Source organism: Glycine soja, chromosome 10 (genome assembly GCF_004193775.1).
Source record: "Glycine soja cultivar W05 chromosome 10, ASM419377v2, whole genome shotgun sequence".
NCBI classification, from domain to species: domain Eukaryota; kingdom Viridiplantae; phylum Streptophyta; class Magnoliopsida; order Fabales; family Fabaceae; genus Glycine; species Glycine soja.
The window spans coordinates 2749363-2768610 of record NC_041011.1 but is presented as its reverse complement, the minus strand read 5'-3'; the positions used below and the strand labels follow the sequence as shown (position 1 = coordinate 2768610).

General features: G+C 32.8%; 2 protein-coding genes and 1 pseudogene across 2 annotated transcripts; 1 reads left to right on the top strand and 2 right to left on the bottom strand.

The window, feature by feature from the left end:
• Nucleotides 1-631: 631 nt before the first annotated feature.
• Nucleotides 632-6396, bottom strand: LOC114372346 (guanine nucleotide-binding protein subunit gamma 2-like). The gene is made up of 4 exons (XM_028329849.1): nt 5924-6396; nt 1713-1765; nt 1382-1426; nt 632-1279 (listed from the first exon to the last, which is right to left on the bottom strand). Exons 1-4 carry the CDS (start codon nt 6068-6070, stop codon nt 1195-1197), a joined length of 330 nt encoding a protein of 109 aa, XP_028185650.1. The 5' UTR covers nt 6071-6396; the 3' UTR covers nt 632-1194.
• Nucleotides 6397-8737: 2341 nt separating this feature from the next.
• On the bottom strand, nt 8738-11315 carry LOC114369766 (annotated as a pseudogene).
• A 2004-nt stretch (nt 11316-13319) lies between these two features.
• On the top strand, nt 13320-16555 carry LOC114371939 (2-methyl-6-phytyl-1,4-hydroquinone methyltransferase, chloroplastic-like). Its single transcript, XM_028329268.1, has 3 exons — nt 13320-14168; nt 14503-14809; nt 16043-16555. The coding sequence occupies exons 1-3, from the start codon at nt 13603-13605 to the stop codon at nt 16196-16198; spliced, it is 1029 nt and encodes a 342-aa protein (XP_028185069.1). The 5' UTR covers nt 13320-13602; the 3' UTR covers nt 16199-16555.
• Nucleotides 16556-19248: the final 2693 nt, after the last annotated feature.

Sequence of the window (19248 nt, the reverse complement as noted above, 5' to 3'; positions counted from 1 at the left end):
CTTTGCGAGCAAAATCATATTGCTGATTTTAGACAACACAAGTATGCAACAATTTAAAAATGGAGAACAGACAATGTCTTTTTTCTATCTAACAAAATTATGTGTCCACTGTTAAGCACTATTACTCGCACTATAATTGACTATATGTGTCCAATTTAGTTGCTACTATTTGTCTTAGAACCCATGTCCATCACATGATGTCACCATGCCTCAACTTCTTGCTGCTGCAACATTCACATCGCCTCTATTGCCCGATCACATGATGTGGATGTGTATGTCATTATCTGCCGTTGGCATGATAACAATAAAGTGTATCCCAAGGTTGCACACAGACAATTTCTACTTAGACCAAGGCCCTCTTTAGTTAAAAAGGCTGATAAGTAGTAGGTCACTAGGCCCATTCAATTTGTTTACTTGTTTTCATTTACCTTTCTTAATTGTATTTACTGTCTACTATACATGAGCAATAAACCAGGTTTCAGCTGAAACAAGAGGTGGACATTCATAATTATTATGCAATAGAACAGCTACAACTACAAGTGTTTGTGTTGTGCATGAAAGGAATTAAAAGGTTAAATACAATAGCAGCTGACAGCAATTTTGTGGAAGGGCAAAATAAGAGAGGGACAAGGGCACGCAAAAAGTAATGGCTTGTTAAATAAAACACCAAAACTTAAAAAGGCTTAGAAGTAACATGATTACAAAATCTTATCATAACATTTAATTGTGAAATGACTCAAACAAGGGATTATGAGCTTTCTTTGCTCTCCCAACCCCAAGAGGTCTCTGCCCAAAAAATCTCGTTATCATTCAGGACTAGTTGATGACTCGTCAAACCATTGCATTGTAAAGGCCTTTCCAAAAGCCACACCACCTTCAAGGCTGAATGATGCTAAAATGTCTCTAACGTCTCGTGCACACATGAAAGTCCACCAAGGTCAGGTGCATTAACAGTTGGATTGGGATTACAAGCACAAATAATGATACTTCTCAGTTGAATGCAGTATATGAATGTGATTACACATAAACAGTATTCGGAACAGAATCTAATGTAATAAAAGCAAGGATCCATTATAGAATTAGTGTGCGTGGTATAACATGTCATCAAACATTTTCTTCACTCCAGAGTCACTTTAATGCAGTTATATGTGGCATCCTATTTGCAACGCAAGGCAATTGACACACAGCTTCAAATCAAAGTATCCAACATCTACATGCCTGTGGATCTTGAGGCCCTTCAAACCATCTATCCCATAAGAGATTTACGGGTCCATGGACTCTGTTAGTAGAGAAAACTGATGAGTACTCACTTCACTTACAAGTTACAAGTCTACAAGCAAAATGAAATTCAAAGTAAAAGATGTAGGTAATAGCCACTTACTCTGGGAGTAATGGATCAGGCCTAGTGTCTATGTTTTGTAGCAATCTGCACTACGTCAAGTGAAATTGTTTAGACCTCATAGCATATTGTAGAAAACGACTAATAAGATAAACTTTTTGGCAAAGCTACGAAAAAATCATGCAGGGTTTATTCAGCCCCCAAGTTGACAAAAAGGTCCAACAGAGAAACACCAATATACATCTTGCTGAATGGGCAAATCCAACAAATCTGTTTCAGATTTATAAAATTTAAAATCTCCCATGAGCTATTTGTCAGGATACTCTCATTTCTTCTTTCACAGAAGACAAACAACTAATGAAACAATACTTACTCTGTGCATATGGTCGACACATTTTCTGTTTTCTCAAGCTCTTCCAATTCTTCCTGGAAAGAGAGTGAATACAAATGAAATGACAAATGCAGGAAATACAGCAAGGGAGATAATTGATTTTCCAAAGCAGCTAAACTATTGGCTTACACTAAAAGAAAAAACTCAGCTTTGTAAAATGGCCTAGCATTGATTCAAGCAATTAGAAAAACAAAGCAATATAACCCTTTTTCTTAAACATTCATGTAACCGTAACACACATATGACAAGAACAAATTTGTTGGAACCAAGGACTTGCTTTGTGTAAGAAAAGATTTGTTTTCACAAATAATTACAAACTTCTACATTATTTCAACTTTGTTTCCCGTCTTCAAAAATTTTCATGGGAAACAGTAAAAAGCTTTTCTTATTTTTTTGTACAAACATTTGAAAATAGGAAACAGTAAAAATAAAGTGGTATTCCTTTGGTAATTATTTGTGAAATTAAAAATGAAAAAAAAATTGTTAAACCAAGCAGACCCTAAATGACTAAATTTTAAGCATTTTCGCTAGGATGTGATAGGAACAATATGGAATTAAGAGAAAAGATTGTGGAGCATAGATAAAGGGAAGAGATTGGGATTACAAAGAATCAATTGAGTTTTATGTAAAGAAAGAGACTCACGTATGGTTTTTATTAACCTGAAAAAGATATATGATGGAGTGCCAAGAGAAGTATTGTGAAAGGCTATGAAAAAGAAGGGTGTTCTTGTGCCTTATATCCAGACTATACAAAACATGTACAATGAGATAACTACTAGTGCGAAAACTCAGAGAAGAGACTAAGGACTTTTCTACAAGGGTAGCCTTTTGTCCTTATTTAATTAAATATGGGATGTGTTTACCAGAGACACAGCAAAAGATTATCCTCGAATACATGCTACTTGCGGATGATATAGTTCAAATTTTAAAATCAAAAGATGTTAACTCTAAACTTAAGCTTTGGAGACATACTTAGGAATAAAAGGATTTTCGCTTTAGTGGGAGTAAGATGGGTATAGCATTGCAATTTTACCAAGAAACAAAAGGAAAATGCTTTGAAGGTAAAAATAGGAGATGCCACACAACAAGTTTCTAAGTAAAAAACAATGTGGAAATTAATGAAGATGTCACACACAAGATGCAAGTTAGGTGGTTACAATGAAAAAACATTGGGGGTTATTTGTAATAGAAATTTGCAAAGTACTAACCAAGCTCAAATGGGAGTTTTATTGTACTATTATACAACCAACTATACTATATAGTAGTGACTGTTGGGCTTCAAAGGGATAACACAAGAAAAAAGTGAGAGTAATAGAAATGAGAACACTAAGATAGATGAATGACCACACAAGAAAAGCCAAGATACAAAATAATTGTATACAAGGAAATATTAGTGTGACAACTATTGAGGAATGGATGATAGAAAATTGATTAATTTGGTTTAGACATGTGCAAAAAAGGCCATTAGAAGCTCCAGTGGGGAGAGTAAATTGCATGGTTTTCTAGCCCTGTGAAAAAGGATTCAAGAAAGACAACAATCAAGATACAACCGTTTTCATGTATCGCTGCATGAGTGGAGGATGGAGCCCATTATTGGTCTACAGCAGGCTGCCAATAGATGAAATTTTTCTCAAGCTTTCTTCTTCTTTTGGTATATAGACAGCTTTATGCTGGTTTGGGTTTTGGGATTACCATGTTTGATGTTCAGCTTTCTGTTTCTTTAGTCAGGGAAGGGATATTTGTTGAATACAGTTTGCATTATTTTTGGGAAGGCTGTTTGTCATAGGTATCATAGGAAGGGATTGTTTATTTTGTGAAGCTTAAAGAGGCGTTGCTATAGTCTGAGGTTGGTTTGTGGTGTCTTATTTTTTGATATAACTGCTGCAAGGCAGGTACCGATATCACTCCTTGTGTCTCAGTCCAGACCTGGTGTTATACTTATTATATGTACATTCTTTGCCTTGCAAAAAAACAAAAAAAAATGTCCTATCCCACTAAGTGAAGTTTTAGCAACATGGATCACACAAAACCAATCGGCTTGATTAAAGACCAAATCTTCAAAGATATTTACCATGAAATATCTCTTAACAACTTCCTCCAAATAATGTCCTTGCTCTCTTTCCCCTCCTCCTCTTTAGAAGACTAAAAACCATGCAATCTACTCTCATCACTGGTGCTTCCAGTGGCCTTCTTTGTAAGTGAATAATATTCCTGAGAATTTGGTTTTTTACCAAGTTCAATGGCTGTCGTGTGATCCTTATAGTCAACCTCACTTGATGGGATAAGGCTATTGTTATTGTTCTTGTTTGCTAGGAAGTCATAAAGTCTAACACATGAAAAATAATTCTTCCTCCAATATAAGTTATTCCATTTCATCTTTTTCTCATCTTAAAATTTTGAAGGTAACAAAAAGAAGGAAGCAGAAATTTCAATTAACTGCTCAGATTTCTCACAAGAAAAAAAAAGTTCATATGGCTCTAGATATTTTTGAACTTTCGAGAAACATCTAGGAATGAACTGTCCATTTCATATCTATCAGAAGATAAATGCATTATGCATCAAAATTGGGTTCTACTCAAATTAGAAGCATATGCTGTTTTGTCAATATGCAATGGAATTAGGGGTCTGTGGACAATTGAAGATAATCTCATATAGGGCAACAAATTTTTGTGACATCAAAGTATGCAATATACCAAGTAAAAAAATACACACCTTAGGAATAAGGAACAACATATAAAATCTCTGGAACTGGTTGATTTGTGAAACTAATTTGATAATGTCTATTCCGTATTCTTTCCCTTGTAAATAACAAATGTATTGTTATTTATGAGCAGTTTAACAAAGGAAATGGATTGCTGCCATTCACAGAGGATGCAAATTTCTCTCTCAAATTGTTTTGTCAATTTGCAATGCAATTAGTGGTCTGCATACCATGGACAATTTAAGATACTTTCAAATAGGGCAACAAATTTTTGTAGAATAAAAAATATGCTGTACACTAAGTAGAAAAATACACCTTAGTAATAAGAAACAGCATATAAAAGCTCTGGAACTGGTTGATTTGTGAAACTAATTTAATAACATCTATACCCGTACTCTTTCCCAAGTAAATAATAAATGTATTATTGTTACTTAAGAAAAGTTTAACAGAGGAACTCGATAGCTGTCATTACAGAGGATCCAAATTTCTCTCTCTCAACATCAAAAAATTAATGAAAATGGCTATTACACTAGAATAACAAAGAGAGGAGCATCAAATATTGATAGTCCTTTACAAAGATATATCAAACATGAAATTGAACAGAAAAACCAACAGGGGAATTCCTTATACGTGCTTAAAAAATATCTAAACACGAAAACTTCTAAAGGAATGGTCTTATTTAGTCCACATATGACTTGAAATTTCAAAACCAACAAACTAGGGAGGGAATTGTGACTAATTGGCTATGAAGCACGAATGCCTCTATTGTTTAAAGAAACACATTTCAAACACCAACACACCCTGATTTTTTGTTGGCTTGGACACTTACGGGGATAACTTTACACAACTCAAACACTTGAAAAACTATAGAAGGCAGGTTTAAAAGGATGAAGACAACATCCATTTAAATATTATGCTATATGTTACTCATTTCATTAGAATGTCTCTTTTTTTGTGTGTATGCGGTGTTCCCGTGTCCTATATTTTAGACATTAGCCACTCATCTATATTCTTATTATTCTAGGGCCCTAAGAGAAAAATTTAAAGCATTCATGCATATCACTGAGAAGTAATCACTTATAACTTGGCTGTTCGATTCAATTTTCCACCAGTAAACCCGTGTTATCACTTATCAGTATAAATGGTAAGGACGTGTGAATTTATTAAGAACAAATTACGGTTCTAAAGACGGGGAAATTGCGGATGTGGGGGGGGGGGGGGGGGGGGGAACTGTAATTCTGTAAAGCCAAACATGCATTGCGAGAAAGAAACCAGATCAAAATGGTGCTCCTACGTTAACCAAAATCCAAAAAAAATCATATTTTGTTGCACTTAACACACAAATATCGTTAAATAGTCCTTTTGTTTTTTTTATCAAACCTAAACATCCGCATGCACACTATATACAAAAAAGAGTCAGAAATTGGTAATTCTGCTACATTGCCAAAATTGAAGAAATTTAAAAACAGAAAAAAAAGAGTAGTTAAGTAACCTGAAGAAACTTGGATTCTTGGTCGAGACGCTTCAGTTCGGCAAGAATCCGGTGCTTGCCTCTCTTATCAGTTCCTCCTGCACCCGCAGCAGCCGAAACAACAACAACGGTTTCTTCATCCGCCGACGACGCCGTTTCAGACGCCATAAGTGAGTGTCAGCTACCACTCATCCAGCAAAAAAACACCCCCACTTTGCACCCTTGCTTGTTCTGCTTAATAATACGACACAGATCTGAAAACAAACACTAGGCAATAATAATAATAACAACAACCCTTTTATTTACAGAGAAAAAAGGGAACTCTTTTCACTGATAATAATCCTATTACTCAAAAAAGCCCTTTCTCTTTCTACATGTGCTCCGCGCACCCATCGAAATCGAAATTATATAGGCCATCAAAAGGCGAGCCTTTTTTTTCTTTCTTCTCTCTTGCTGTCCCTTTCATACCTTTAAACTCTGCTTAGGTGCTAACAATTAAGAAAACACTGTTGCCAAGGTCTTTTGTTTTCTTTAGATCACTTGGTCTGTTTGGTCATCCCAGTTTGGCAGCCAATAGCAACAACTTGCATAATGAGACCACATAAGTGGTTATATATTAATTAATTCAATATTAAATTTTAAAAATGTTAATAAGTGTTCTTACAATATTCATTAAAGAATAAAAAAATTATTGAAATACAGCAAATTACTTGTCCATAATTATTTTTACACACTCTTATATAATCTCTATAATAAATATTTTTTCCTCTTCATTTCTTCACTAATATCCTAATAAATAATAATATCAGTTAAGAATACTAGTTTAGTAAGGTAACATTTTAATAGCTTATAAACTATTTCAATTAATTCATGAGTTAATTTGACCAAAGTTGAGAATTGTTCTTCAGTTACACAAATCAAAAGAGCTAAAACATTTTACCTTTTGAGCATAAAATTTATAACATTTATGTATATTTAGGTGATTTATTAACAGCCTGAAAACAAGCAGGCTGATAAAATTTGAATTTAGTTTAATTTAAATATCCAAAAATTAATTTGTGATATAAGATTCATCCCTTAGTTATATGTACTGTTTTATTCGTATTAAAAGAGTGTGATTTCTTTTAACCTACTCAATGTTCATCGGTAGCCCTTTATCAGGTTTCAATTCTTTTATACTCCTTCTTTTTACATCTTATTTTATTTTCTCTCTAATTTGTATATTTTATATTCTATTCTTACACAATTTTTCATCCTTATCTATTAAAAGGTGTAGCACATAAAAGGATATTTTTTTTGTCTTCTTTCGGTCTGAAGAAGAGTCCAAACAAAAATTGGAGGCTTGGTGCGGGGTTCTGATGGAGAATGGGTCAAAGGTTTCTGAAGAAACTTGGTCCACTTGAAATCCACCACAACTTTTGTTGCTAAGTTGTTGGGTGCATTGGATTGCTTGATCTTTGGGGTATAGTAAAGTATAGTTACTTATTGACTCTGCTATTTGATTTAAGGCATTTTTGGTGCCAGAGTGGAGAATTGCAAATGCAAACCTTTATTGGAGAAAATCAGGAGAATGCTTGGGTTGGACTGGGAAGTGAAAGATTATGCACAATTTTAGAGAAGCCTAATAGCATATATTGTTTTGCAGCAATGATACTACAACACAATTAACCCTTATTTTTATTATATTTTATTTTCATTTTTATCCATTTTCGTGTTACATGAAATGCTAAGATAACGTGCTATGAAAATAGTCTTATTTATTTAAAAATGTACTTTTTATCTCATTTATGGAATAAGTTAAGTTTGTGATTTGCTAAAAAAGTTAGGTTTGTGATTGTCCTAACTAAATTTAGTCCATTTAAAAAAAATTAAATTTAGTAAGTTAGGTTTGTGATCGTACTAGTAATTCTAAATGTAATCTCTACTAATCTTTCTATCTTAAGTAAAGTAGGTAGATAACATTAAATCCCATTTTTAAGGGTGTGTTTGGTTTAGAGGAAAAATTAAGTTAGATAAAAATAAGAGATAATTTAAAGAATGAGAAATAAAATAATATGTTATGTTATTTAGTTTAAGAGAAATAGGCCAAAAGTAATTTTTTGTGTAAAAAAATCAATGTTTTTGTCTAGAAAACCAATTTTTTATACCTGGCTAAAACATCTATTCTTTTGGTTAAATAATCATTTTTTTTGTCTAAAAACCAAAGAAAATTATTTTTTTATTCTAAAAAATAAATTTTGATGCAAAAAAAAAAGTATTTACTCTCTTCAAGATCGTACGAACCAAAAAAAAGTATTTCTTTCTTTGAAACCAAATAGAACCTAAAATATTTCTACACGTGATTTTCTTCGACATAGAGAAACATCTACTTTTTAGTTTTATTTGTGTCTTAATGTACAAATTAATTAGTTACACCGCACAAAAATCTTTGTGAGCAAAAGAAAGGAAAAAGGAAAGTGAGTGATACACACCGAGTCAGCAAGTAATAAAATTTACTAGTGCTGTTCTTTACAGGAACTGCGTCATTTTCTTCTTAAGGCCAATCTTACAATTGAAAAGGTAAGTATGAAAAAATAAAATAAAAATGAAATTTTTTATTATTAATACTTAATAAAGAATAAAATATTTATTATACTTTTGCATTTTAAATACAATAAATAATTTTTTTTACCATTTGTAGACATTTACAATCAACTCTAAAAACTAAACGTTAACAAGAATTGTAAGAATTTATATAGCTTTTTTTAGGCAAATTGATATAGTTACTCCAGTCTAAATAAAACATTTTTTTTTTGTCATTGCTTGTTTAAAGCATATAAGATAACAAAAATAAGCTTACTTAAATAAACATCATTATTCCCTCAAGCAAATGTACAATGGGGTCATCTTGCAATTGACATCTTGGCTTTGCAACAACAATTACAGAGGAACCAAATTCTCTTCTTACTAGACTAATGAGTACTGATCCTTATTATTTTAGTATTTCCCTCTCAAACAATAACAAAACCAACAAAAGAGCTAGAATCTCTTACCCTTCAATTCAATCGATTAATGGAGCATCACTCAAACTTTTTATAAGTTCCACAGTTGGCAATTCATGATTCTTTTCAGAAGTTAAAGCCTCACCAGCAGCAGTCTCAAGCTTCTCTCCATCACCCCACAATGCATATGCAACCTCGCCATGAACTGCTTCATCCCCAACTTGCAAGTCATCTTCACTCATCCTAAGTGGAACTATCATCCTAACCAACAAACACACAATGCTAGTTGTGGTGACATTCAGAAGTATTACAAAAACAATGCCAAGAAGCTGAACCCCCATTTGCCTGAACCCTGTCTTGAGATTCCCATTGAATATGCCATAAACAAGACCCGTATAGTGCAAGGAATCTTGTACTCCATAGAAGAGATAACAAAGGTTAGGGTCAGCAAAGAAACCAGCCAAAATGCCACCTAAGCTACCAGCCACGGCATGGGTGTGGAAAACTGCTGAAGTATCATCTACTTGTTTGAGTAGCTTACTTTCTTTGTGCAGGACCATCATTGTGTACCATGGGATGCTTCCAGACATCATTCCCATTATGATTGCTGCCCAACCTTGCACCACACCTAAACTCAAACAAACAAATAAATCAAGTTTCAGATTTCCTAACAAATTCATTTTAGTCATGACTCATGACACCAAAAACATATATAATAATTTTTTTATCAAATAAAGGATAAAGGTTAATTATTAGTCTGTCATTTTTTGTCACGTAGAATGGATTCAACCTCTTGTTCTGTTCTTTCTTAACCATTCAATTAATCTTACATAAGAATATATAATATAATGTTTGAAATTATAGTTTTGATATATGAAAATGGGTCATCTTTTGTTTTAGTCCCCAATTTTAAAAATTTTAAGTTTTAGTTCTTCTGCTAATAAAATTCATTTATTTAAGAAGTTAATTTCTCTAGACAAATATTATATTTTTTATGTATGTATTATCTTTATAATCAAATTTCTTATCAAATATTTAAAAGAAAAAGTTATCTCATAATCATATCACATAATCTTTGTGTACTAATAGAAACTATTAATGTTTCATAAAATATGTGAGATATGGTTATGAAGGCATATGGTACCGGCAGCAGGGGTGTTGCAAACCAGGCCAGTGATCATGCCTTGAGTGGCACCAATGACGGAAGGTTTTCCAAAGAAGAGTATGTCAAGGAAAAGCCAAGTCAACAAGCTCATTGCCGTGCAGACGTGGGTGTTAAGGACGACCAGAGATGCATCTATGCTGGCTGCGTATGGATCTCCACCGTTGAATCCATGGTAAGCCATCAGAAGTATGTTGTTTGGAGGGAACCTCTCTCTATCCTTCACTGCCCTTGGTCCTACCTGCATAAAAAGTCATATCCCCACTTCATTCACCATGTGCTATCATCAAACTTACGTAATAAATTTTATCACGGATGAACTTATTTTTCAAAAATATTATTAAAGTAAGCCAAAATAAGAATTATAGTATATTTTCATGCCAATTAAACTTGTATAAATTTGGTACAACTCTTCAAAACACCCTTTTTTTACATCTGCAAGAAGTAATCCCTATTTGACTGTGGCGGATAAAAACCCTAAATCAGTAAGTAAGGATAAATTATAAAAAATAAAATCATATGAAAATATAAAATTTTATTTACAAATTTAATAAATTTTAAAAAATAAGAAAGTGCAACTACTCATTAAACCCGCTAGAATTATTAAAAGTGACAAAGTTTTCATTCCTAACAAATCTGTATCGGTGAATAGTTTTGTAGGATTATAATTTCTTCATTGACATTTTTAATAAAATTAATAAACTAATATTTATTGATAAAAAAGAAAAACTCTATATCATATAAGTGCATCCATGTGATTTTCAAACACCCTATACTTGCATGTATTCTCAAAAAATAAAGTAAATTACACTGATTAGGGAGATCATATGCATGAAAGATAATGCAAAATAATTAGAAACTATATAGCAAACATGCTGCGACGAAACCAGCAACCCCAGAAGAAAGATGAATAACAAAGCCACCGGAGTAATCAATGAGGCCCGACTTGAACAACCATCCATGAGTGCTCCATATATTGAAGGCTTAAGTTGAACATGCAAGGGCTTAAACTTGACTCATTGTAATAAGCTTTTTTTTCTTAAGACTTTTCTTAAAGATAACTTACATAAAAGTTTGGTTTGGCATATGAGCCTATTTGAAAGTATGTTTAAAGATGTCTTTGATCAATTAATTTTTTAAAACCTAGTGAAATACTAACTAAAAAAAAAACTTATAAAATTTCGTATAAGTAATGTACAAATTCAAAAATAATTGATAAACAAAATCATATTGAATTTAAGTTGTTAAAACATAAAGTATATGAAAAGAAAATGAAAAAAAGAACCTAATATTAAAAAATATATGAATTAGAGATGATTTATATTAATATAGTCAAATAAAAATATTTAAATTGTCTGAATGTCTTTACAAAACATTTTTTTTTTAAAGTATTAATCTGGTTGCTTTATCCTTTTAACTTGATTCTTTCTTTTTAAAATTTTTTTGTCACATACAAGTGAATTTTTTAAACAATTTATGCCACTTCACCCTGTCATTCATAATGTCATAAAAATTGTATAAATAATAATAATAATAATATTATTATTATTATTATTATTACTACTTAAATAAGTTGACTTGTCAAACTTAAACAAGGTTTTTTTATAATTTGACTTTAACCTTAAGTCAAATCTTAAATAGGTCTAACCAAAGACTTTTTGAAAAGCCACTGGGCTTATTACCATCCCTACATGCAAGCTATGCCCCTGCCATGAGAATCAACCTGATGGCAGCAAAAACCAACTGAAAGTACACCATGGTGGCGTTGGGAAATTCCCCTGCAAAAGCTTGGCGAAAAACGAATTCCCTGTCCAAGGCCGTGTTTGGCTGCCCCAGAAATGGAAGGATCCTCTCGCCGAATGACATTTTGTAGCACCACCCCACCCAGAAAACAAGAACCGCCGCAAAAGCGTACAGGGCCATGAAGGCAGAGTTCAAAGCCCATTAATTTCTTCTTCACTATGCTGCCGTAGAGGATGACCAAGCCCGGAACGCTCTGCAGGCCCACCAGAGTAGCTGACGTCAGCTGCCACGTGTTGTCACCCCTGTTCATCCACTCCGGGCTTCCATCAACTGGCAACAGGTTTGATGGTAGGCGACTCATTTCTTATATATATATATATTCTTGTAAAAGATTGATTCAGTATTTGAGAAAATGAAAAAAGTTAAGGGATAATCGGTTCAAATTTTTTAACTAATTTTTTTAATAAAACTAATAAACTCTGTCTTGATATGTATTTGTGTCGTTAGCTCCATATTCTAATATTATAATATTATATAAAGTATATGATTGGAATTTGTGATTGACAAGGTGAGCCGGTTGGCGTAATGTGTCTTTCATATGAACGGAAAAAATATATGATACAATAAAATTATTATATTAGAGATTAAGATGTTGTAACTAACAGATAATAATAATAATAATAATAATAATAATAATAATAATAATAATAATAATAATAATAATAATAATAATAATTCGATGCAATGATTCAAAAGTGAAAGTATGTGTGTGTTTTTTTTACCTGAGTAATAAAAAATTGAGATTTTGTTATGTTTTCATTTGATTAATTTATATTGTCTCATATATTTTTTAAAATCAAATGTGAAATAAAAAAATTTGTTTTAGCTAGTATTATAATTTTCAGCAAATTAAGTGAACATTTTGTCTATCTAATTTTAAGATGTAAATTATATCTCATAAAAATACACCTAATTTCATTTTAAAAAATTACATGCCCTATTGCATTAAGCAAATAAATAATTGATTTAATTACAAATTTTATCATCAAGTATCTTCATTTTGTAAATTTGATTACTCAATTTTTGTTTTCACGCATTACATTACATGATAATGTTTTCTATTTTATTTTTGTATTTTACCAATGATAACTTATCTATAAAAAAAATAAAAAAAATGACATAATTTTTGTCATCAATTTTTATAAAATATCATATTGTTATGAACGTGATGATAAAAATGTATAAAATTAAAAAAAATGATAACAGAATGCATGAAAAAACTTAGATAATAAAATATGTACTTAAATCTAAATAATTTTAATAAATATAATAAAATATATCATATTTTTCATTCAATTTATTTTTAGAAACGTCTCATCATTTTTTCCATAGTGACAAACGAAGTTAATTGTTTAGAAATAATAGAATTTATGATAATTTTAAACTTTCAAAATTTAAAATAACAAATAATATTGTAAAATATGTTCTGTGAGGATTTTAAGACAAACTAATAGCTAATCTCCAACACACTTTCCTAATGATGGAAAATAGGCGAGTGGTGAGAAATAAATCGCAAATTTTTGTGAACGACACCCAATTCAACCGCCACGGCGTTCAATCAGGATAACAAAACAACACTTTTCCCTTTTCATTCACCACTCGCCTATTTCCTTCGTCTCTTTTGTTTCGTCCTTTCCTTCACCACTTTTCCCTTTTCATTTTCAGGATAACAAAACAACACTCCTTGCAGGATTAAACTTCACTTCAATTGAACTAACCTATCTGTGGGTTTTTTTGTAGATTGATTCAATTCAATGGCTTCAGTAATGCTCAGTGGAACTGAAAAGCTCACTCTCAGAACCCTAACCGGAAACGGCTTAGGTTTCACTGGTTCAGATTTGCACGGTAAGAATTTTCCAAGAGTGAGTTTTGTTGCCACCACTAGTGCTAAAGTTCCCAACTTTAGGAGCTTAGTAGTACCCAAGTGTAGTGTCTCTGCTTCGAGGCCAACCTCGCAGCCAAGGTTCATTCAGCACAAAAAAGAGGCGTTTTGGTTCTATAGGTTTCTCTCAATTGTGTATGACCATGTCATTAACCCTGGCCATTGGACCGAGGACATGAGGGATGATGCCCTTGAACCCGCTGATCTCAATGACAGGAACATGATTGTCGTCGATGTCGGCGGCGGCACCGGTTTCACCACTCTTGGTATTGTCAAGCATGTGGATGCCAAGAATGTCACCATTCTTGACCAGTCACCCCACCAGCTTGCTAAGGCCAAGCAGAAGGAACCACTCAAGGAATGCAAAATAATCGAAGGGGATGCCGAGGATCTCCCCTTTCGAACCGATTATGCCGATAGATATGTATCCGCGGGAAGGTACAGCTCTATGCTGTTTCATCTGTCCTTACATGATGATGATATTGTGTGAATGTGATGGCAAGTTTGCATTGCTGTGTTTTAGTTGCATTGTTGTTATTCAGGTGTTCAATTTATTCAGTGACATAAATTTGTAGTTACTTTGCATTTTGGCCATTTATGTGTGTATTGATGTATATAGTGTGTTTAATTGCACATGTCACATGTGATTTTCCATGTTTCGGATGTGATTTTAAGAAGTTAACAATTGTAGTTTCAACATCCCAGACATGATTCTTTACTTCTCGATGGGTTGCTTTTAAGTAGGTGATTATGGTGTGCTTTTGTTTCTCAGTATTGAATACTGGCCGGATCCACAGCGTGGCATCAAGGAAGCTTACAGGGTTTTGAAACTTGGAGCCAAGGCATGTCTAATTGGTCCGGTCTACCCTACATTTTGGTTGTCACGTTTCTTTGCGGATGTTTGGATGCTTTTCCCCAAGGAGGAAGAGTATATTGAGTGGTTTCAGAAGGCAGGGTTTAAGGACGTCCAACTAAAAAGGATTGGCCCAAAATGGTACCGTGGTGTTCGCCGACATGGCTTGATTATGGGTTGTTCAGTGACCGGTGTTAAGCCTGCATCTGGAGATTCTCCTTTGCAGGTATTTGTCGTCTCAGCTTCTTAATCTATCTATATTTGGTTGTATGTTTGTTTTCCCTTGTTTTATTTGGGGGATGTTATTATTTTTTTAACTTGAATCATAGGCAGGTTTTATGTGAGCGTATCAGTTATCTCTCTCCTTGATGGTGTGTGTCTGTTTTTGCAATGATACATCCCACCATTTTATGATTTACTGAACACGAACAAAGTTGACACCTAATTGGACACTGGCACATCCCATTTTTTATGTGGGTGTATCCCATTTTTTATGATTTAGATCCCAAGTTTATTTTTGGACACTGGCACAAACTTGTTTTTGTCTTTCTAAATGAAACTTTAATGTCTCCAGGAAAATAGATGATCCAAATTCGATTAGGCGTAGCTTAATCTTGCAAAGTCATTGCAACTCTATTGTGATGGTTTTTAAAGTATATGTAGCAAGCACTTATGAACAAAGTACTACTTTCTGTGGTTAGAATGAGTCTTTCTTAACATGTCTGCCAAATGAATATAGTATCTTGAAATTGAAGATAAAAATTCATTTCATGCTGTGCTGTAGTGTATAGGTGACAGTGAGGTTTCTTTTTAAAAAAATGTCTCTTAAATATCATGAGTATATTTGATAGTTGTCTCGGCTGCAGTGCACTTGTGCTTGATGATGACCGGGTCGTATACTGGTAGTATGGAAAAGATGTATAACATGGAAACGGTTGACTGTTTAGAAGTGTCAATAAACCAAATTTATAAGTAAAAACAAAATAACTGTACAGAGCTTGATGAACAAAGTAATGAGGTTGATTTTACTGGTTACTTTCAATTTTGATTTACATGCATGGTTAGGTCTAGTTTCACACTTTCATTTCAACTTGTAAAGTTTTTCATTCTTTGAATAAATTGAAGTTCAAAGATACAATACAGTTTTTGCTTACTAAATTATTGTACATAGGCAAGCAAATGTACTGGGTTTCAACTGATTGTTATCTTTTAGGTTCTTTGAGTGAATGCTGTGAATACTTTGGTTGAGTCTGGATTTCCAATAAAGCACCAACATTTCTACTGCTGCCCATGCCAATCACTGTTTTCTTGCTTCACTGCAAAATGTTTCTATTCATCATAATGTCATAGGATTTAAGGTTTTATTGAATATGTGAATTGTTTTAAAAAAGTTCACATTATTATTCCCTTGAATTTGAAAATTATGCTGATTGACTTTGGTTTCTACAATTTTCTGCAGCTTGGTCCAAAGGAAGAAGATGTTGAAAAGCCCGTTAATCCTTTTGTGTTTGCACTGCGCTTCGTTTTGGGTGCCTTGGCAGCCACATGGTTTGTGTTGGTTCCAATTTACATGTGGCTCAAAGATCAAGTTGTTCCCAAAGGTCAGCCAATCTAAGAGATATTAGTAGTTAGTGATCCTTTTGATACTTTATCAGTATCTTTTTCAAAGTTTCATCAAATGTACTCTCAATTAAGAGAAATTTGATCAAATGTCAAGTAGTTTATTACGTAACTGAGCTCAAATTTGCTGGCTGCTCTTGCAAGCTATGATAATTTTGGGCGGGAAGCCCGAATGCAACCATATTGTACACGTCCACTTGTCATTTTGTTCTGTCCATCAGCAGTCTTAAGAGGTCAATTATTCCAACATTGTTTTATGTAATGATTATATAAGGATGTTAATGTCGTTTAGAGGTTAACATCCCTTTCTTTTTTCCAACTGATACTAATGCAATATGTCTGTTTATGTTAACCTTTTTAAGGAGAGTATATTAAGGAAGATATTGCTCTAATAGAATCTGAAAGCATGATAATTTGACATTAGTTATGCTTCTCCAGTTGAGTGAGATAAAACAGAGAGCAATACAGAGAGCAGGGTAACTCACCATCTTTGCAACATGAACAAACCTAACCAAGTAGGCATGGGCCAGGCCTATCTAAGTATTTTATTGGCCCAATTATTGCACCCTCTCTTGGCTCTTGCTAAATAAACCTCCCTGTTTGTTAAGTAAACCCCCCTTTCTTCTCTTATTACCAATTATACACTTTCATTCTAATTCGATGGCATCGTAAAAGTAAATGTTGAAGAGACCCCTCAAAAAGTTGTAAACAAGAAGCAAACCTAGACAAAACCCACTCATTCTCATTCGAAATCGACTCAACTGACCCGCCATAATCTGAAGGCTAAACAATTAGAGATGGGTCGTATTTGTAGTGGTCAGTTTTTTGCGAGTTGGGGATTTTGAGCCCAAACCCGACTGTTGCTCACGCCCCACACCAAACCCTTCTTCAATGACGGCACTGTTGTGCATCCACTCTCTCAAACCTCCTATAGGCCCACGGCGAGGTCGAGGATCTTCGCCAAGACAATGTAGTCATCGAGGACATAGGTCTTGCTGATGATGGCGAATTTTCGAGCGACGCACATGAGGGGGTCGAGTAGCTTGTGTCTGAAGATGAGTGTCAAGGAAGAACAAAAATGGGGGTTCAATGAAAGAAAGAGGTGAAAAAGTGGTTTAAAGGAAGAACACAGTTGTGGGGATGCATCGAAATCGAGTTAAGAGGGTATAATTGGTAATAAGAGTAGAAATGGGCTTACTTCACAAACATGGAGGTGTATTTAGCAAGAGCCCTCTTGCACGCTCTTTTGTTTTTGGTAAATTTTATCTATACTAATAAGTAATTTATAATTATTAATTATTAATAAAATAATTATCCATTTTGTGTACCCATTTCTTATTTCTAAATTATTCTTCAATATATATAATTGCTTTCATTTTTTTCATAAACATCCAAAATATAACTGTTATTCTATTCTTCAACTACTTTTCTTTTTTTTATTTTTATTTTAAAAAATACAGATTGAGGCACTAAGTGTCTCTTTCTCATCTAGTAGTAATAAAGATAATACTTATATTTTGTGTACACATTTTTTTATTGTTTTATCCTTTAACTAATTCTAAGAACTGCCTCTGACCAGATGATTATTATAAAAGATAATTCCTTAAATATGCTAGTTATTTACATCTCTTAATTATTTTTTTTACTTTCAATTCAAAATTGGAGTATAAAAAAAATAGTTAAGGCACTGTTTTCAACTAGTTCTAGTTACGCCTTTATACAAGACTTCGATTTTATTGTTTTGGAATTTAGTTTTTGGAAGTATATAAATTTTTTACAATTTCAGAATTTAGGTTCTGGAAATTCCTTAGAATAGTGATGGAAATTACATTTTGGAAGTATTGAAATTTTATCTGTTTCAAAAATTATTGTAACGACATTATAAATAAGGATACGTAAGAACAAAACCTGACGTAGTATTGCAAATCACGTGGAAATAAATGGGCTCATACATTTTGATGTCGATGTTCATATATGAAAACAACGACGAAAAGACAATACATAAATGCCAATAAATCCTTCTGCAAGTACAAATCCATGTGCACATGCATTTTGATGTTCTTATGAAAATAAGTTTTAGAGTTCACACGTTTAGAAAATAGTTTCCGGAATTATGTAAAAATAAATATATCTGGAATTTAATTTTAGAACGATGAATCCAACTATGTATATAAAAATGTTCTTAATAAAATTTGACAAGGAAAAAAAGGATATGCTTACAAAACAAAAAGGTGTACAAAAAGTAATGGCCTGTTTTATTTAAGGAAAAAACTTCAGTCAAATTTATTATCTTTGTCATCAAGTTTAAAATTTAGATCGTGTCATATGGATACTTTTTAGTTTTTACAAATTCCAAAACCCATTCTTAATAAAGATTATTTCATGTTAAAAAAGGATTCACGTCACTATTTGATTTAAGGACTTTATGATAAATATGAACAAAAAAGCAAGCAATTATGTTTGGACAAGTTGTATACAAACTTATTGTAAACCTAGCATGCAGGGGTGATAATGTGAAAGGTTTGAACAAGATATTTGTTGGGTTTTTTTTTCCCTTCCTATGGAGTAAAGGTCGAAATGAAAAAGTCCATTTTATCTTACTTATTTAAGTAGAGAAAGATTAAGGAGAGAGACTCATTTGAGAGGGTAAACAGTTACAAATCAAGAAAGAACATGGAAAATTATTTTGATTTTTGCATACCCACCATACAACGTTTTTCAGATTACAACTGTAGATTCATTCACCGTTGGATCGGACTGATTTTTGTTCAACAAGTTTTATCCACGTAATACTTCAAATTATACCTATATTTAAGAAAAAGATTGTTTCAAAACTTGCGTGGGTAATAATTTTAGTATCCATACTTGTATTAATGGGTATCCGTATATACTAAAGTTCTTAAATTGAATAAGTTATTGAGTCAGTAAAAGCATTGATCATAGATTAAATAGTTTAATTGTATTGAATTGTAATAATTAAATAATGTTAATTGTAATTTTAATATAATTCATTAACCTATATTAAAGAAAAAAATATATAATATT